Source organism: Camponotus vicinus, unplaced genomic scaffold (genome assembly GCF_025532165.1).
Source record: "Camponotus vicinus isolate PSW18456_S1 unplaced genomic scaffold, iyCamVici1.0 SCAF_14, whole genome shotgun sequence".
Lineage (NCBI taxonomy): Eukaryota > Metazoa > Arthropoda > Insecta > Hymenoptera > Formicidae > Camponotus > Camponotus vicinus.
In genome coordinates this window covers 3,768,094-3,787,968 of record NW_028141950.1, presented here as the reverse complement: position 1 = coordinate 3,787,968, position 19,875 = coordinate 3,768,094, and the positions used below count along the sequence as shown (strand labels likewise).

General features: G+C 34.9%; 4 protein-coding genes across 7 annotated transcripts; 3 read left to right on the top strand and 1 right to left on the bottom strand.

Moving 5' to 3' along the window:
* The first annotated feature begins 150 nt into the window (after positions 1–150).
* On the top strand, positions 151–1,761 carry Rps13 (ribosomal protein S13). Its single transcript, XM_083088850.1, has 3 exons — positions 151–271; positions 1,005–1,132; positions 1,405–1,761. The coding sequence occupies exons 1-3, from the start codon at positions 249–251 to the stop codon at positions 1,707–1,709; spliced, it is 456 nt and encodes a 151-aa protein (XP_082944976.1). The 5' UTR covers positions 151–248; the 3' UTR covers positions 1,710–1,761.
* A 736-nt stretch (positions 1,762–2,497) lies between these two features.
* On the top strand, positions 2,498–14,755 carry Exp (expansion). Of its 4 annotated transcripts, XM_083088843.1 has the most exons (11): positions 2,498–2,703; positions 3,268–3,999; positions 5,900–6,257; positions 11,202–11,332; positions 11,480–11,637; positions 11,929–12,160; positions 12,747–12,945; positions 13,277–13,515; positions 13,604–13,703; positions 13,930–14,163; positions 14,553–14,755. In XM_083088843.1, the coding sequence occupies exons 4-11, from the start codon at positions 11,222–11,224 to the stop codon at positions 14,666–14,668; spliced, it is 1,389 nt and encodes a 462-aa protein (XP_082944969.1). In that variant the 5' UTR covers positions 2,498–2,703; positions 3,268–3,999; positions 5,900–6,257; positions 11,202–11,221; the 3' UTR covers positions 14,669–14,755. The 4 variants fall into 4 exon arrangements, with proteins under 4 accessions (XP_082944969.1, XP_082944970.1, XP_082944966.1 ...); XM_083088844.1 differs by lacking the exon at positions 5,900–6,257 and having other exon boundaries at positions 14,566–14,755; XM_083088840.1 differs by lacking the exon at positions 5,900–6,257.
* A 1,358-nt stretch (positions 14,756–16,113) lies between these two features.
* LOC145965627 (putative peptidoglycan muropeptide transporter SLC46) lies at positions 16,114–17,059 on the top strand. The gene is made up of 3 exons (XM_083089290.1): positions 16,114–16,198; positions 16,269–16,529; positions 16,635–17,059. Exons 1-3 carry the CDS (start codon positions 16,114–16,116, stop codon positions 17,057–17,059), a joined length of 771 nt encoding a protein of 256 aa, XP_082945416.1.
* Positions 17,060–17,395: 336 nt separating this feature from the next.
* On the bottom strand, positions 17,396–19,870 carry Sptr (Sepiapterin reductase). The gene is made up of 4 exons (XM_083088845.1): positions 19,636–19,870; positions 19,212–19,525; positions 18,855–19,065; positions 17,396–17,646 (listed from the first exon to the last, which is right to left on the bottom strand). The coding sequence occupies exons 1-4, from the start codon at positions 19,868–19,870 to the stop codon at positions 17,453–17,455; spliced, it is 954 nt and encodes a 317-aa protein (XP_082944971.1). The 3' UTR covers positions 17,396–17,452.
* Positions 19,871–19,875: the final 5 nt, after the last annotated feature.

The following is a 19,875-nucleotide window of genomic DNA, read 5'->3' as shown; positions in this document are numbered from 1 at the left end:
AAATAGTAATGCATTTTTTTCTATGAATCAACGTCTGTTATTGGCTGTCGGATCTAGTCTGTTTGTTATTTTAGAGACCATGATTGGTTGATTACCTCGTATATTTTGTGCATATGACTATGCCAACTACATAAATATATTATATATGGTTAAACTTTTATTCGTGGAGGGCGTTACTGTCTTTTTCGCCATCCCTTTTTCTCTTCTCTTCCTGTGGACATCGTTGCTGGTTGAGAAAATCCATCAAGATGGGTCGTATGCACTCGCATGGGTAACGATATGTTTATTTTGTCGCTAAAATTATTTATTCGCGACATTGTTCTTGCGAATTTTGTTGCGATACGAAAGTTTTAATGGCGTCATCGCGTCGAAACGTGGCGCACGTTTCGGCGACCATGTGTTTCTGACTTCATTTTCCACCTTTCGCGCTAAAGTAAAACTTTATTCTTCAATTTATCAGCTACATTATACGTAATCGTCGAACATTTTAATAATTTAAGTTTTTCGAAGCAATATAACTTGAACCAAGTATGTCGGTTTTTAAGAATACCTAACTTTCATATATGTGTATGTGTGTAGTAGAATTTTAATGGTGCTTGTATGTATAGTGTATTATGGCATCCGATATCTATTCGGCAGCATAAGATTTGAAAAGTAATTTTTTTTATTAATAATAATATACAAACATTGATTTTAAATTAAATTAGATGGATGTATCATATTGTCATATATACATACACACATACACATATCATTATGTATAAATCTCTTAAATCTTATAAGAAAGAAGGAAAATGATAAACATTTTCAATCTTTATTATCTTTATTTTTCCCTATTTCCTAAAATTTATGAGAAAAATCTTATCCCTAATGTCTTATATATTACATTGATATTAAAAAATACTTAGTTTAAAAAAGAAATAGTTTATTATGGCATGGTTAAATGAAAAATATCTATGTGCTGAATTATATTAATTAAAGATAATATATTTTTCTTTTTTCAGAAAGGGTATATCCCAGTCTGCGCTTCCTTATCGACGAAGTGTACCAACCTGGTTGAAATTGACACCAGAAGATTGCAAGGAACTTATCTATAAACTAGCAAAGAAAGGACACACCCCTTCTCAAATTGGTAATATTAATAACATATTTATATTATTTAATGAAAGATATATTTGTCTTATTAATTTGGCAAGATACATGCAAGAGCAAGCTATTCGAGAGATCTTAAATTCTACTGAATTTGATCTCTTTAACAAAACATGTTTGCAAGATTATAATTCAGTGGTTTTTGATATGAATATGATAACTTATCAGTTCATAATAGGTAACCACAGACACTTATAGATTATTGAAATTAAATTATTAAATTAAAAAAAAAATAAAATTGTTATATGTTTGCAGGTGTCATACTTCGTGACTCGCATGGTGTGGCTCAAGTGCGATTCCGTACAGGAAACAAGATTCTGCGCATAGTAAAAAGCATTGGCTTGGCTCCAGATCTGCCAGAAGATTTATATTATTTGATCAAAAAAGCAGTCGCTGTCCGTAAACATTTGGAGCGAAATCGTAAAGATAAGGATAGCAAATTCCGTTTGATTCTCGTCGAGTCGAGAATTCACAGGCTAGCACGTTATTACAAAGCGAAAGGATCTCTGCCGCCGAATTGGAAATATGAAAGTTCGACGGCTAGTGCTCTTGTAGCCTAAGCTCTGTTTATTGTATTTACTTATATTTCAATAAAACTTTGGAAAACACTGACCTGCTTTCCCATAATCTGTAAGTGTTAATATGTTAATATTTTATTTATATATAACAATTGGTACGAAAATTATAAAATAAAGTTGATGTAGTTTTAATTAAACTACAAAAAAAAATTTCTAATTTCTTTAGAAACGTATAAATAAAGTGTAAATTTGATAAATTTATTAATTTGATTTATACAGTGCCTGCTTTAAGCAGAAGTTATATAAAAAAATATATTTGATCGTGTTAAATCATGACATTTCTTTGTCAATTGCAAAACACATTTAATAATAAATGTACAATAATGCATATTTTGCAAACGATAAAAGAAAAAAAACGTTAAAATTTTATTTATAGGGCAATATTACAATATTCTTGAATATTTTATATTTAAGAATAATATGTGATCCTTCGCGTTATTGATTTTCGTATCAAATGCGTGAGGAAATAAATGATAAAGAATATGTTTTATTAACACGATCAATTGCAACATAATCACTTTGCTAAAAAAATAGGCAAATTGGAGAAATTAATAAATTTTTTTGGAGTTTTTAAATTTTAAAAACCAAGTTTGGCTTTTTATATTTATCACGAGTTAGTTTATATGCATTTATTTTAATACTTTCTCTCGCACGCGCGAAGGATCATTATCCTTCAGCAAATTAATTCTCTTCTAAATTATGCTGCATATATGTATACAAGGAAATTTCGAAATCTTTTATCTTAATTTATTGATTTTTTTAAGGTTGCGACAGCGACAAATTTCGAATTAATACTTATGTGATGCTGTTATCACCGGATCTATTCTTAGCGAAGCAATGAAAATAGATATACTTTTTAATTGACGAAGTGGACACGGACATATACTCCCGCATTCCTGAGATGTCGGACAAAGAACGCTTAATAAAAAGAGCGAGAGTAATTCTCCAGATTCGTCTTGATGACCTTACATTTATCGTGAGTCCAGCTTTAAGGATCTTTCTCAAGAATTAAATTTATCTGTTATCATCATACATATCAGACATACACCCTCGTATAGTACCATAAATTCGCGGTCAAAGATAAAGAAAGAAAGGAAGTGGGGATATCAAGAAGTGATAGTGCGTCCGCAGAAACCAATATAGGACCTTTTGCAGAATATAAGTCCGCTGTCATGTGTGTAAAATGCATAATGTAATTGGTTTAATTCGAAAATTATTTTTGCGAAAATTTTCAAAGATTTAAGAAAAAAGTTTATTTTAATTACAATTACTATTATTTTATTTTAATTTATTTATTAAGATTACTTTCTCATGATTTTTAGATGCATATGTATATGAATTAAGCGTTCCAAACATTCCAAACATTGCTCTAACTTTTCGCGTATAAGATTTTATTATTTATAAATATTTGTGTATTTCAAAATTACACATTATTATATATTTAAGTTTTTTATTTAAGTATAAGTAAATACAATAAAGAGATTAAGCTACAAGAGCACTGGCCATCGAACTTTCATACATATGTATTATTTCCTTCCAGCTTTTTCTCCACGCATATCCATTCCCTTCCTCATCGCTAAACCGCTTGCCGCCTCCGGCCCTGCCGGGAGTTCGCTAAGGACGGAGGCGGCGGGAAAAAGACGGAGATAAGGAGAGGCGAGGTCCGGACAGAAGACATCGAGGGACAGTTCAGTGGCCCCTCCTCCTCTTCCCTTCTTCGCGCCGCGCCTTGTAGCAAAGGCCACCAGCTCCTTGTCCTATTTTTGACGTCATCAGCGGTGAAGGTAGACAGCAGGGGGTGGCACGCGCGCATGCGCTCGCGCGCGCGATTCGCGGAGATGGTGAACGTCCTGGCTGACTCTCACTCGCGGCGGTGCGAGGCGATGCAAGGTCTGCTGCGGCGGTCCACGACGGTGGCGGCGGAGCAGTGAACGGCGATACGTCGCGCGAAAAGGAGGCTCTCGGGGCTACGGCCGAATTAAGGGCGTACCGCGTTTAATCGCGATCAGCCGCCGTCACCGGCTAAGGATCATCCGGAGTCGTCGTTCGCCGTTGCCGATGATAGCGTCCGTCGAGTGTCGTCGAGTATTTCGGACGACGGATCGCCACACACGGCCGCGTCGACGCGACTTTCGCCGATTATGGATAGGAGAGAGCGCAGTGACGAGCGCGAGTGCCTATCTCGAGTTTATTTGTGAACCGTATTGAAGACAACGGAAGAGGAGGCGGTCGCGGCTCCGTGCCGTGTTCACCAGGTGCTGTCACTCGAGAGGTACGTAGAGGAACCCGCGGAATCGCGCGCAATTTGGGAAACGTGCGCAACATATGGGGACTGACAGCAGAGAGAAAGGGAGTTCTGACGGGGACGCGGCGACCTCGCTGCAACGCGGGGGTGGTATCCCCCCCAGCGGAATGCGATCGCAATTTCCGCGAAGATCTAAAATATATTTTATAATAATAATATAGGAATATAAGCGAGAATATTAGAGATATAAGATATATATATATAAGTCAAGATACAAATGTATGTAAATAATGTATATCGCGTGCGATGATACGTGGAGATAAAACTTTAATGACAGTGGACATTATGGAACTCGCTGCAAGCGAGCGCGACATTTGCTTACGTGCAATACATTCCTGCTAAAAGACGCGAAGGAGGAGAACGATCAGGAGGCGAGCGAGCGAGCGACGTGAAAGTGAGTTTTGTTCGCGCATTGCTTGAATGGCGATATAGTTCGCGAAGTCATCTACGAGCTAGTTGCAAACACGAGTCTTCTTCGGCTTGTATCAATCGCAACTGATCGCATGCTCGCAAAATTTAACAATGCATTGCATTTATTTTTTTTACATGTATGAATTTTTACATATATGTTTGATTTGACGTTGCATTTGCGAGAGATCTCTCTCCTTCTCTCTTTCTCTCTCGCAATTCGTTACGAGCGCCGAGCTTGTCGGTCGGGAAAGCGGCCTCGCTGGCTTTTCGCGAGCGTGAGCCGCGAAATTTCTGCCGTTGGTATCGTTTTCGTGCGAGAGCGTAGCGTTTCGCGGGCCGCGACCGCGATGCGATGTCATAACAATTTCCCCCTCACCGCGTTCTTGTGCTCGCCTTTTCTCTTTCGGTAATCGTGCTGCACGAGGCGACGCTCGAGGGAGAGTCTTGGACGACGAGCGCCATTGGTCTTAAATTCTAATACAGATACACACATTTCAAGATATAAAAAATTGCTTAATATTCTAGACCTAATAGCTAAGATGTGGGTCCATAAACACTAGCTAAAATTAACGACTGTAATTAACGTCTTAATTAACTTTTACATTATATAGAAATAAAAAGCAGAAACACAATATATATCGTAATGTTTTCGAGAGATGAAAGATCCGGTCCTGGGGGAATCCCGCGGCGAGCGGGATCGCGAAAACGGGTATCGGCAGGGAAGGAAACCGGTATAATTTTGCTGAGATCACGCATTTGGGTGGACCAATAATCATATTTCCCCACGAATGTGCAAAACGTGAAAAAACGTGAATCTTTTTTTAGCGCGTAATTACATACCATGTGGAAATTAAAAGCGAATCGAAAGTACCCATATAATTTACCGAAATTAATCTCGTCGACTTTATACCGGTTTCGAGTTTCGCGTCGCGCCACGTCGATTGCGAGATTGACTTTCGCGCAAGCTGCGCTCGTTCGCTTCCGCGGCACAACGGATTCCTTGCTTTCTATCGAACGCCAAGAAACATACCAGCTCTAAACGCGCTGGAACCCGCCTTCACGCTCGACGTATCCCTCGGTCGCTGGATGTTTACCCTGTCGGCGGTACCACGGACCATGTCTACAATTTCTTTTCTCGTTCGGCCCCGGCTGACTATATAGGCCAAGGAAACAACGCGGTGAACGCGCGTTCGGAGCGACCGCTCGTTTTTATTGGATTGTCGAATTTAAATTTGTTGGCGTCGATGATGAAGGGTTGATTTAACAGGATTTGCGACTAAGAGATTCGATTAAGGACGTTATGATCCTCGCGCGAAAGTTCCACTCGCGTATAAAAATATATTTCCAGTCGAAAATGTTACAATTTTAATTTAATTGAATCTATATTAAAACAGAGAACTTATTTTTTCTATATAATATTACTAGAATGCTCAGATATTTTCAATACCGTTTGTAGATACATATCAGAAACAAGATTGGACGAAAGGATTACGTGTGTTTCTCATATGGGACATTGATAATCGAGACACTGGAGGATTTAAGAAATTTGTGGCCAACGAATATTAGAGGCTGTTCGTGTCATCGTTCATCAACGGACTATTAAAACAGGAGGATCTTATTATACGAATGACTGGTCATGGGTTTTCCCCAAGGGAGTCTCACAAGAAAGTATAGTCACGGAAAGTGATAGTCGAGCGCTGCTTTTCATCATAGGACGACGAAAAGAGGGAACGAATCTTCTTCATCAACAATTTTGATAAGCTTATCGCTACGTAAATTAAGCGAGGATATCGGATCCTATCGACGTTATCGGCGTAAGTTTCGCAGATTTATGGCGCGCGATAATCGTAAAGAGGAATAATCGTCATGTTTTAGCATCGCGGCGTGCGAATCGTGATAATTGCGATTTACCGTCCTCGCATCCTCGTTTAATTCTCGCTTTCGTTCAATCGTAGTTTTGTTGTGTTTTAAATGCGTAAGAGAGTATTTCGCGATGGCCCCCGTCGCGGGGTTATCTCCGCAAAGGGTGTGTGCGTAAATGCTTGACCGCTGCGCCGCGCGGCCCAGTATAACCAGTTCCCTTCTACTGCTTGAAATCTCGCTGTTGCACTCATCGAAGTCACTTGGCGAGTTGACTGAGACTTTGCGAAAGAGTAAGGAGGGAGAGAGAAAGAGAAAGGAGCGCGAAAACGATATGGGCATGAGCGAGAAAGAGAGAGAGAGAGAGAATGAGCGAATGTGCGAACGAGTAGGTAGTGCGTGGTAGAATGGCGAATGAAAGAAAGAGAGGAGGGTGTAAAAAGAAATGTTAACAGAATTATCAAAGAAAATAACAGGGTGAATAGGTGAATTAGATTCACATAGGTGACAAAGATTCCACTTCTTTTCGCTTTAAATTGAAGAAGGGATTGTAAGAAAGATAGGATATGATAGGTAAGATGAAAGAAACGATTAAGAAAACTAGTCTTTAATCAGATGTTAAATAGCGAGGGCAGAGAAAGCGTGTCGCCAATGAATGACAGAAAATTAGATATATGAAGACTAATAAAAAATAAAATTACAAATCAGAAAATACTTTCTCATTTGTAACTTTATTTTTCTTAATGTTCATATATCTAATGTATAGTCTTTATAGTTTTCATATATCTAATATATATATATATACAACACACACACACACACATGTATATAATAAATAAAGAGCTATATGAAGACAGCGTTGAAAAGTGAAAGGAATCGCAATAAAAAGCAAAGAGGTGATGGAAATTCATAAAGAGAGTAAATGCAACAGAATGTAAAAAATTAAGGAAACCGAAAAAAAACAGGAGAATCGATAAGATGGATAAAATCTCTTAAGAGAAGACATACTCATGATATCGTCTGCAACAAAGACAGAGAGGCACGTGAAGACAGAAGTTGAAAAGTGAAGAGAATCGCAAAGAAAGAGAGAGAGCAAGAGACACGGTAAAATATTCGTCGAGAAAAGAGAAAAAAGGAAAGAGGCAAAAAGGAGAGAAAGAGCGTGCGAATGTTATGCATGTATGTGTATGTCCGCGAGTACAAGCACCACATCGAACGAGAGAGTGAGCTACACCGCCGATCTCTCGTACAAAAGGTGGGGATCTTTCTCGGTGTACACTCCAGGCCAGGCCATGCTAGACGCCGCCGTTGGTCGTATACAACAGCCTTCGCATTCTTCGGAGAAGTGAAAGCAGTTTCAGGGAAATTCTGGTGGCGGTCGGGCGTTCGTTCGCCACAGGCAAGAATCGGTCGTGTGACGTTTCTTTCGCCTGCGCCGCATAGTGGTTCTCGCGACGCAGTGTGACCTGGAGACCCGATTTCGGGAGGAGACTTTTCCTCTTTTCTTTTCCTCGGTACACATGCTAATCCTGGATGAAAAATCCCATTACAAGATCTCGTCCTAAGGAGACGTATGCGTACGTGTGCGCATAATCGCGAAGCAGATGGCGAGCTCGGACGCAACTCTGTGCCCCGCGGTGAGATAATGGACAAGCGTCATGAGGCACCTACTACGTGGAGAACGTTGCGAAATCATCGTCGAAGAATAGAAAAGCGCTCGTGAGTCAGAGATTTCGTGGATTCTATATATTCTCTCTCCGAGAATATATTTTCAATTCTTTCCCCGAGTATGTAAGGGAGAACATCTTGCTCTCTTTCGTAAATAAAGGGGGAATTTTACCGTAGCCGTCGTCGCGAAGAACGATCGGTTACGTAAATGTTGCATCATTACGCCAATTATTTCTTCTTATCTTCGATATTGCTGTAAGAAACGTTTACCTTCTAGAATTCTTCTTATTCTCTTGTAGAGAACCGATTATCCGAGTATTTGATAATTAAAACTTATTCGTCTAGAATACAAAGAAGGTGGAGTATCTGAAGCTCTCTATAAATGTGAGAAAACATTATGGAAATAATTTGTATAATTTTAAGGGGATAACTTGATTGATACTTTATATACATATTTGTTAAAAGTCTTGCTAGGCAGCATCAATATCTGGAAAATATATATATCTTTTTTCAGGTTTTAGATTATTGTTAAGATTCTTGTGTCAATTAGTTATTAGCGAAGCCGAATTAATTAGCCTGATTCTTCAAATCAAAGTCAGAGAACAGAACTCTTTTTCTACCGTTAATGCAATTTAGGCAACTGCTTAACTTTCCGACTAACACTTCTCCTCTCCAGCGACATTCGCCACTTTATCTCACTGCGGGTTGAGTGTTCGCGTTGATGTTTTTTCTTTCTTCTACCGGTTTTTTGTCACACGTCTTTTTCCGATGAGACATCGACCGATCGTCGCCTTGGCACGCAAAATTCCACAAGTTTGTGAGCCAGGTGATCGGAATTCGATCTCGCGACATCACGATGGCGACAGCGCTTTCGGGGATTTAACACGGAGACATCGATTCGTGCCGCAACTACTTAAGCGATATTACGGTACCCGCGGACGCGCCTCGATCCATACGAGGCTCTGTTTCGAGACGCGTTGAATGCTTGAAGTAACAATTAAATAGCGGTACACGGTATTGACTTACATCGAGGAATAACGTCGCGCAGTGCGAAACGAGTCTCAATCATATACGTTTCATCGGTGCAGATATGTCGAAAATAATCCGAGATATCTAGGTGTGTACGCGAAGTATAGTTAAGTTACTCTTAATTAAGTTACTCTTCATTATTATTTATTGTGAAGAAAGTAGACGGAAATTTAAATAGAATAAATCATATAATTGAAGAGCTCATTTTCAAAGCATATTTCAAGTTCTTCTTTTTAAATACTAGACATTATTAGAGAAAGTTACCAAGCTCTTCTAGAAATAATTATATATGTAGGTCTTAGCAAATAATATATATTTTTTTTTCAAATATTTATTTGTGAAAATCTAATGGTAAAATTTTGTGAATGAGCACTTCGATTTAGTTTAGATTTTAATATATGCAATAAGAAAATACAGTATAGGAGATATATGTATCTTGCATGATAAAAAAGTGGAGAGAAATGAATCGCGCGTGTAACACTAACGGACCTCTTTCGAAAATATTATTTTTTCCTCATCGATATACAGTCATAAATAAGACATTCTGCGCAAAAGAGTAGTCGCGTGAAAGCCAATTCGGATGCCAGTCGTAGCCAACCGATACCGATGCGTTTAATAACAACACTTTCACGAAGCTCGTGATAAATCAAGCGTACTACTCCACCTGCGCTATCGCTCCGTTGAATCTGTTTTGTCCGCTTTCGCATAATTTTGTTTTTTTTTTACATTCGAGGGAGTGGCAAGCTCGTTTCCTAATTTTTCCGAGCAAGATGCCTACGGCGATATAATTTCCGATATAATTCATTAGGACGAAGAAAACACACACGTGATGTTTTGTAAATTAGACACGTTCTCTTGATTGGTCGAAATCAAGTATCACTGATGTCAAAATCGTCGATTTTGCAATGTCTTACAAAATAAAAAATGTCGATACTAATGAGAATTCTATTCATGTAGCAATCGGCTGTCAATCAAGGTTCCATGAAACGAACAATTCTTGATATGTTTGTAGACACGTTTACAGCGATAATATGAAAACTTAATTTTTTCTTGATACGTTTGTAGACACGTTTACAGCGATAATATGAAAGCTTAATTTTTTCGACTTTTATTGCAAATAAAAAAATACATATTGTATATCATATACTCTTTATATATTTTATATATATATATATATATATATATATATATATATATATATTTAATTATATATATTTATATTTATATTACAAGGATAAATGATATAAATATATAGTTTTTGTAATAATATAAGAATGTCCATTAATGTATAAGAATGATGCTATGTGTGTGTGTATGTGTGCATGCATGCGTGACTTGAGAATATTATCTCCCTCTTTTCAAAATATATTGTAAACATTGTGGTAAGATATATATGGAAGTCCGTTATGGAAGAATGAACGCTGGAGAAAATAGTGAAATGGCGTGTATTCTGAGATTCTGCGAAGATCAGTTGAAATGACATCACGTCGGCGAAGCCGGATTTAAGTTTCCGCCCACCACGTGCGTGCTGCGGATTACGTTATGAGCAAGCCGCGCAAATATGTGCCGTAAATCGCGCCAGCGATTTTTTTTGACCCTCGCCACTCGAAGAACGCCTTGTGCTATCTGCGGTGAGAATGAGTTGGCAGAATGGCAGAATAGCCTGATATCCCGTGTTGAATTTTCAAGCGCTTGAGCTCGCTCAGGACACCGAGTCCTTTTTGGTTTACGTCGCGTTAAACGTCTGTCCTGTGGAATGCACCGCGACATTCGTTATGCAGATATAGTCGCGCTTTCGCATAAAGCCTATCCCGTTTGTTTGCAAGAAAAATGAGAAAATTATGAGAGACGCGATGTCATGAATAACGAGAGGAAGAAGTATACTTGTCGAATAGTAATGTCCTTCTTTCTTTCCTTCGGGTATCAAAATTCCTGATCAATTTTTTAATTTTTAAATATGTATAAATTAATGATACGATGAAAAACAAAGTGCGATTCATAATAATACTTTTACGAGTGAGAGCAAGAGATGCATTAAACAATTTTGATAGATAATTATAAACGATGATTTTCATTATCTATCCATTTCTTGATAACTTTTCTTCTGAAATTCTTGATAAATTAGGACAGAAATTTTCTTCGACGTAAATGTTTTGAAGGAATTATGATAAAGATTGTTTTCTCTTTACGTCTGCTTTCAGATTGAATACCAGGTCACAAAATGGTATCGAGGCGGAAGATACTTTCGCGCTCGCGAGATAATCTCGTGGAATCGCAATACGAAGAACAAGACGAGGAGGATGTATGGTATAATTTGGATAAATTATACAAGGTAAATTTTCAATCACAATACATAATAAACTTGTAAATTTTTATTTAAAAATAAATAAATTCTTACGATAAAATCTTGTTTAGCAATATGGTTCACTAATATATCTACGAATCAGCGATATTATAATATGATCTTTTATATTCGTAGGATCATATACAAGAGGTCTTAGATAAATGGAATCAAATAGATGACGAAATTTGGGCGAAAGTCATCGTCTTCGAGAGAAATAGACGGGTTGCGAAAGCGTACGCCAGAGCACCTGTTCTCACGATAAATGGTTCGAATGACGGATTTGATGGCTTCAGGTACGTGTAATGTGAATTTAAAGTACCAAAATTATTTATTTTACATTTTATATGGTTTCATGATTTGTTATAAATATGCAATAAATATGCATTTGAAATCGTTTCTCGAAAGTCAGAAATCTTATACTGGCCTATTTTAAATTACGGAATTCGAAAACTTCATGAATAGCTGATGTAAATACTTTCTACTATTAAATTTTGCATAAAGATAAAATAACACATAGCGAGACACATATAAAAAAATTATATTTAAAATCTCACGAATTATAATTCCGGCATATTAATTTATAGGATAGGACTTTGTGGATTTGATAATCCTATGCGAGATTCGAAAACGGAGGAGGCCAAACGTCACATAAATCAAGGAGTTAAAATAAAAATGGATGAGCAGGGCAATATACTCATCAAGAGATTATGTAAGAATAACGTGTACGTCAAGTCGACGAATCAAGAGGACAACGCAATCGGTCCGGAGATCATACGTAATTCGCAAGGCGCGCTCGAACATGAAAAACCCGGAAAGGTGAGACTTGTGAATTTCATAGTTTTTGAACCATCCGTATGTGTTGGATCGCCTTCGTGAAATATTTATCGGCGAAAGCATCAAAATGGGTCAATCACGTGGAGTTTTAATTAGCTATCTACTTCTTTCAATTAAAAAAAAGAAAAAAAAAATAACAAGCACCGCGTTTTCCTCACACACATTTTCGTGTTGGTTTTATCATGATACTTGTGAGAATACACGTTGATAGAGAAACTATTGCCTTTCTAATTAAAGTTGCAAACCTCGAGCAACCGAACCGTATAATAAGAAGCGTTTAAATCTCTTTATCGTCAGGAAATCATATACCACATGCTCGATACGAAGGAGAGCGAAAAGTTCCGTCATTTAACACGATCCAAAGCAAACAATCATTCTTCTTTATATAGATTAAGAATCTCCATTTCCGTTTGTTTATTCCACATTTTCTTTATCGATAATATGCTTTCATGTCTTTCGTTCTCTAAAAAAATATTAATGTTATAAGATGACGCAACTACACTTTCCCTTTAATATCGCGGAAACGCTACATGACGCGTTGGACACACATTGTCATTTCTTGTTTCAGTTGTTCGACATGAATAAATTCCAAACGAATCTGTCGCGGGAAACGCGAAGAGCTTATCCGGACAGGCGACGATTGGAGATGCAGTGTCTGAGCGCCATCATATTCGTGAGAACAGAGGCCGACTTACTGCAATGTCCCGTATGGGTACTCATCGTCAATGTAGTCGGACTGGACATGCTCAAGTCAAAGCTGCCGCCAGGTGAGAAAGCGTGCATGACGTATATTAAATGCTACAACTTTTGTGTAAGCACATAGCATTCGCACAAATAATATTCAATATTTTTTCAACTAAATCCTATATTCTAATCCCACGTTAAAATCAATTAAAGAATAATTGTCATGCTTCTTCAATTTTTCAAATAATATTTTAAAAGCATTTTATCTCAAAGATGTGTCAATCGGAGTATGATGTATTCTCTGTTTCATTTTCAATGTATGATTTAATATTGATATTATATAATTTCTTGAAAAATGAGAAGGAAAATTAAATATGGATATTTTTAATGTATTATTACTTTGTTCTATTTTAGTTTTAGCATTGCAAAGGCCGGTAGACATAAAAAATAGACCTAGAATACCAATCCCCGATGAAGATCCTTATAGCGTGGCCGGCGTGTCGTCGTCTATAGGTCCTAGCGAATTAATGCCGGCAGATAGAGACTCGCGAGAACAAATCTATATGCAATCGACGAGTTATCAACATCGACGCACAGAAAGACCGCCGAAATTGCCCCCTCGAGAAAATCTCTACGGCCACGGTATCCCAAAGGTAAATATTCAAAATGAATTTTAGGAAAATATTAAAGTTATTATACTGTTATACATTGAAAAAGATTATCATGTCATTATTGTTTCAGCCTGATTATGACGATATAGAAGATGATTATAGCAGAGCGATAAAGCATCCTATAATGAACGAGGAAAAGCGAAGTAAACACGACGATAGGAAAAAATATGGTGAGGAATAATATTTTATATGTGTCTATAAGAGATTTGATAGATGATTATGTTAAAAAAATATATTTAAAACTTATACGTAAACTTTAAATTTTTCCCTGCAAAGACATTTGTATTCTATTTATAAAAAAAAGATTAATTATATCATGAATCTGATCTCTTGCATGTAATTTATAATATTAAGTTTTACGTACAATAAATTGCGATCATTTATCGTATGTTTCAGATGACCCATATTATTGCGGTTTACGAGCTCGTGTGCCCAATTTCGTTAAAATGGCGAAAAATGGTCACAGTAAGGTGGGTCCTCTGCCTCCTCGAGGACATCCCAGGACACAGCCGGCGCCGTCTTACGCGGGCGCCGCATATGCTAGTAGTCAATCCTCTCAAATATATGGGCATCTGCCCGCCCATCGACCACCCATCATGTATCACGCTAGAAGTTTTGAAAGCGGACTTGGTATGCAATAATTAATTGATTATGATAATTATATTTTTGCGCTACATTTAAATTTTAGAACCTAATAATTAATCTAATAAACTTTAATTTTACTGTATATACAACTAAATTTTATTATCGCGACTTAATATTTTTTTTTGACATAGGGTATGTAAAAGTATTAATATATATTTAAATTGTATACATTATACTTAAAAATAATATATAAACGTCTCATTAAATCTAGATTAAAAATAATATATAAATGTTTCTACTTTGTCATAATATACTTTTAAATTAATAAAAAGTGATTTTCCATATGAAGAGCTAATTATTCTGATAAAATATCGCTTTATTTTAGATTACTTTATGACCACGTTTATTAGCAATAATTGTTACTACACTTCCAGATTCGGATAATAGGAACGAGTCACCGTATAACCACATATACGGAAGGTTACCGATCCCGACGAGAGGCGTAATACCTCCGACACCGCGTGCTATGTATATTGGAGAGTGGGATTAGATATAAGAAATATTTCGGCGTTTGTACTTATAAACTTTCTGTATATTGTTAATACACCACATAAATACTCATATTTTTATGCTAGCATCTATACGTGTTTATTGTTTTACTCCTGCAAATAAAAATTATCAAACTTGGCATGAGCGGAGAAACAAACTAAACAATTATTAGAATTAGAAAACTGGAAGTGCAAATTCGTACATATTCATTACTTATAAAATAATTTTGTTACTAATGTTACTAAAAACAGAGACTATCCATAATTTAATTAACATATCTCGGTTTCAAGTCTTATAATTAATTTGCCGAGATAATAAAATTTAATATATGAAATATGATGTTTCTTTAAATATTTGTACATGACAGCTAAAAAAAAATTCTATCTAATAGTTATTAATAATATTTAAATCGTTGATTTATCTTTTTCTCTTCTATATTTCTTAAAAAATATAATTTGTTCGCATTATTGCGTTTTCTTTAAATAAAAAAACTTATGTTTTTTTTTATCAACTTAATAATATACATAAATTATTGTTACTATTAGATCAACGAGTGATTGCTTTTTTTTGTATTGTTTATTCTTGAACAACTAAGGCCGTGTTCCGAAATTACTGCCAGTACTGCAAATTCTATAGTGCACGTTACGTATATTATATATTTTCAGTGCTGGCAGTAAACTGGCAGCAATTTCGGAACACGGCCTAAGTATCGTGAGATGTGTCATTGTTAAAAATTATAAATATTCAAATAAATAAATCTTTAAAAAATACATTTCTAAAAATAAATATTTAAAAATACGTTTTAAAATATACATTCGAATCTTTATAAAAAAGTTTGAGTCTTTGCTAAACGGGTTCGGATCTTTACTGAGACATCATCATAATGTAAATCAGCTGATCAGTTGTATCAAATGTTAAACACGCACAGTCATCTCGCGAAAAAAAAAATATATGCTATATGACTGGGTGCATCCAGAAGCACAACCGCTCACTGAGCGGCTAAGTAGCATTCGACTGTGATTGGTGAATTCAAAGATAGAAATCAATCACATTCAATTGCTGTGTATCGACGATTTAAGATAATTGCGATGAATCACACTACCTCGCTTACACACGAATGCAAAAATCTTTCATTGTGTGAATGTGTTTATTCTAATCACAATCTTGACGTGTTTATACCACATATGAAAGGATATTCTAAATATAGTTATATTTGTACATATACATATATGCATATGTGCACAATCGCACAAAGTTCTGACAAAGAAACGAGTGGTACGGATTTAAACTAGAAATGTAGAGCATATTTTGTTTATCAAGAGTTCTTAAATACAGTTGTCAAACAAAGCCACTGCAAGGCATATCAATGAGCTCTTAGCAACGGTTTTATCAGGCATTCTGTTGCACAAAGCAATTATTTTGCAAGTGAATATTACAGAGAAACCGATGGATTGTGCTATTACAGGATGGAGACGTTATATATTGGTTCAACCACCTGCGATGCTTCTGGTGCTCGCTATGTCAATGTCAGGTAATAAACCAATCTTTTTACATTGACTTTTACATTGACATAATGGCTGATATACATATATTTTTTACAGGTACTATTTTGACAGATCTGATAGTATACCGTACATGCATTGTAACATTGGGAATAAACAAAACAGAATGCCTGATACTTCACAATAATAGTAGCAGTAAGGAGGCACTTAGAATAGATACAAAAGTGCAACCACAGGCAAGTTTAATTCTGATGAGTAAATCCTTCGTTGAAAGTATTTTTCCTTCGCTCTTATCTTTGTTTCTCGGACCATGGAGTGATAAATATGGAAGGAAACCTGTTATACTTTCAGGATATATAGGTATACTCGTGTTTATGATTAAATTAATTGTTAAATATATATATATATATATATATATATATATATATATAAAATTTATATTTATTTAACATTTAATTTTTCTAGGTATATCTTTAAGTTATCTTCTGCTCTCTATAATGGCTAATTGGGAGGTTGTGCCTTGGTATTTTTTAATAGCTTATATCCCTATGAGTTTCCTGGGTGGTATAAGTATATTAATGTTAGCTTCATTTTGTTATATCACTGATATAACTAATAATAACGAACGGGCATGGCATTTGGCCTGGTTAGATGCATTAATTTCTCTTGGTCTGCTAGTCGGATTACTTTTCGGTCCTACAATATATGAAACATATGGATATACTGCTGTGTTCAGTGTTGCGACTGTGCTGTGCACTATTGCAACATTATACATATTATTTATTCCAGAGACCATACAGAGTCATACTTCTGTGAGTGTTTTGAAGTATTCGTTAAATCAAATTGCAAATGCAAATATTTTTGATGCACTAAAAATTGGCATGAATTAATGTCATTCCTTTTATAAATAATAAAGTAAATAATCACTGCTTATTTATCTTTGTAGGGTATCTATGACATATTTGATTTTATATTTGTGAAAGATCTTATTAATACATGTATCAAAAAAAGAGATGGATTCGATAGAACATTAGTTTGGAGCTGCATAGCTTGTCTTACATTGCTCTTAATTACCACTCAAGGTACTCTTGCTATCGGATATTTATTTGCGAGTGCGCGACTTGGTTGGACTGTAGATCAGTTCTCTATTTATGTAGCTACAAATGTCGTAATAGGAATCCTCGGTACGATATTTGGTATTAAAGTAATTCGAAGATACACAGGTATCATTTTAACATTTATGGATTTTATCTTATTATATTTACTCATCATTTATAAAGAATTTATAAAGCATTTACATTATATTTAGGATTTCCAGAGGCAGTAATTGCAATAATATCCGTTACATCATCTCTTTGTACTGCCTTAGTGTATGCTTTTACATGGCAATCCTGGCATATGTATCTATCAATAGCTGTAGGTATATTTGGTGATGTATCTCGACCAATGATACGTGCGATATTATCTAAAGCAGTACCTGAGAAGGATACAGGTACAAATATTATCTTTTAATCTTAATAATTGAATAATTATTAAACATCAAAGTAAAAATATTTATAGATATATATTTAAGTATGATTATTAATTTTTTTAACACAATCACATTAAAATATCTTGCAAGAAATATATTTTTACATCTATTTCAGGGAAAGTTTTCTCTCTAGCAACATTTCTAGAGACACTGTTACCATTTGCTGCAGCTTCCTTATATACTTTTCTTTATTCTCATTACATGCCACCTTTGTATCCTCTGCCAGTATGGTTTTTATCAGCAGTATTTTACATCATAACAATTATAATATTGATATATATTCAGATACATATGAAACGCAATATTATATCTTTCACCCCAATGATAGAAGATAATGATTCAACTCGTTAACATTTATTAAACAAAATCAAATATGAATGTTTATTTCAAGATAAATGAAGTAATCAGCTGCTAATGAAAAGATGATATTTTAAAGCATATATTAGTATACGATGTATCTTTTATACATAGATATATACGTAGATAGATTATATACGTAGATTTAGAATTTCTATATTATATATATATGCTTTCAATATATTACATCATATTTTTATATATAAAAAAATATGATGTAATATATATATATATATAAATTTTGTATATTCTTATAAATAATTGTAATTATATATGTATATATATATATATATATATATATATATATATATATATATATATATATATATATAATTACAATTATAATAATAATATACAAAATAGAATTTATATACAATTGAAACAATATCATATAAAATACTAATAAATGTAATGGTTTATTTCATGGTCTGTGATCTAAGAAAATATTATACTCTGTTGATTACTTATTTATTATTATTCGAACATCATTAATTTCTATTACCTAGTTGTAAAGAAATTTTAAAGAAAATTTATTAATTAATAATATAGATTAAAATGATAAATATAAAAATGATTTATTTTTATACTATTTTGTAAAAGTTAATGTCATGTTTAAAAGAATATTGAGTATTAAATGATATGTTGGCACAAAGTAACAATAGTTTTGAAAAAAAATAAAAAATCTTACAAAAAAATTTCCTTTTAAATAAATCTTCTGTTTTTCTTCTTTAAATATTAAAATATTGTTATTATACCATCACTGCTATTCTAATTGTCGAAATAGTCTATGCGGTCACCTGCGTTATATTTTTGTTCTTTCAAGATTTTCAATAAACGATTAACTGTCTGTTCTGTAGTCAATACAGTGTTGGTTTCTTGCATGTGTTTCAATCTTTTTTTAGTCTCGGGATTCTTGACCGTTTCGCATACTATTTGAAACATATCTGTATCGACTGGTCCCGGTGAATAACTTAAGACATTAACATCGGGATTTTCTAAGGCAAAGACCTGTACAAAATCAAAACATGTATTAATGATTAATAATTTGTTACAACAATATGATCTATTGCACATCTCGTATATGAAATACATTTAAAAAATCATATATATATATATATATATATATATATATATATATATATATTTACAAATACCTTGAAGAACATTTCTCGTGCTGCTTTCACCGAGCAATAATAACCACAAGCCGCATTCGCTTGAATAGCAAAGAGAGATGTAATATTGATAACTACTTTCTTAGTATTTGTGCTTTCGTCAAACAAATTCATAATCACTGCGTTCAAAACAGCGGGCAGAAATAAATTTAGAGTATAATATTGTTTCCAGTAGTCTATGTCCAGCATTTCGTTTGCAAGTTTTGTAACATCGCCTATAGTGCCTATATTATGCACTACAACTACTCGATCAAATGCGTCGCGAGTGGTTTCTTTTAGACATCCCAATATAGTCTCTAGAATGACATGGAAAAAAATACTCTTACAAAATTATCTCTCTAACATATACATTAGTGATGTACTTAATCTTAAATAAGAAAAAACAAAAAAAAGAATTTTAACTCACTTTCAAAATCGGTTTTCGTGGCTTCACCAAGATCCATACTAACAGTATGAACTGTTACTTTAGAAGATATATTTTTCGCGATTTCTTGTAAACTATTCAGGTTTCTTGCTAATAAAAGGATATGCGAACCCTCTTGCAGTAGCGAACCGAATGTTATCGCGATTTGACGACCGATACCACGACTCGCACCGGTTATCACCAAGAAAACTTTACCAGATAGTACTTCAATCGACATGATGT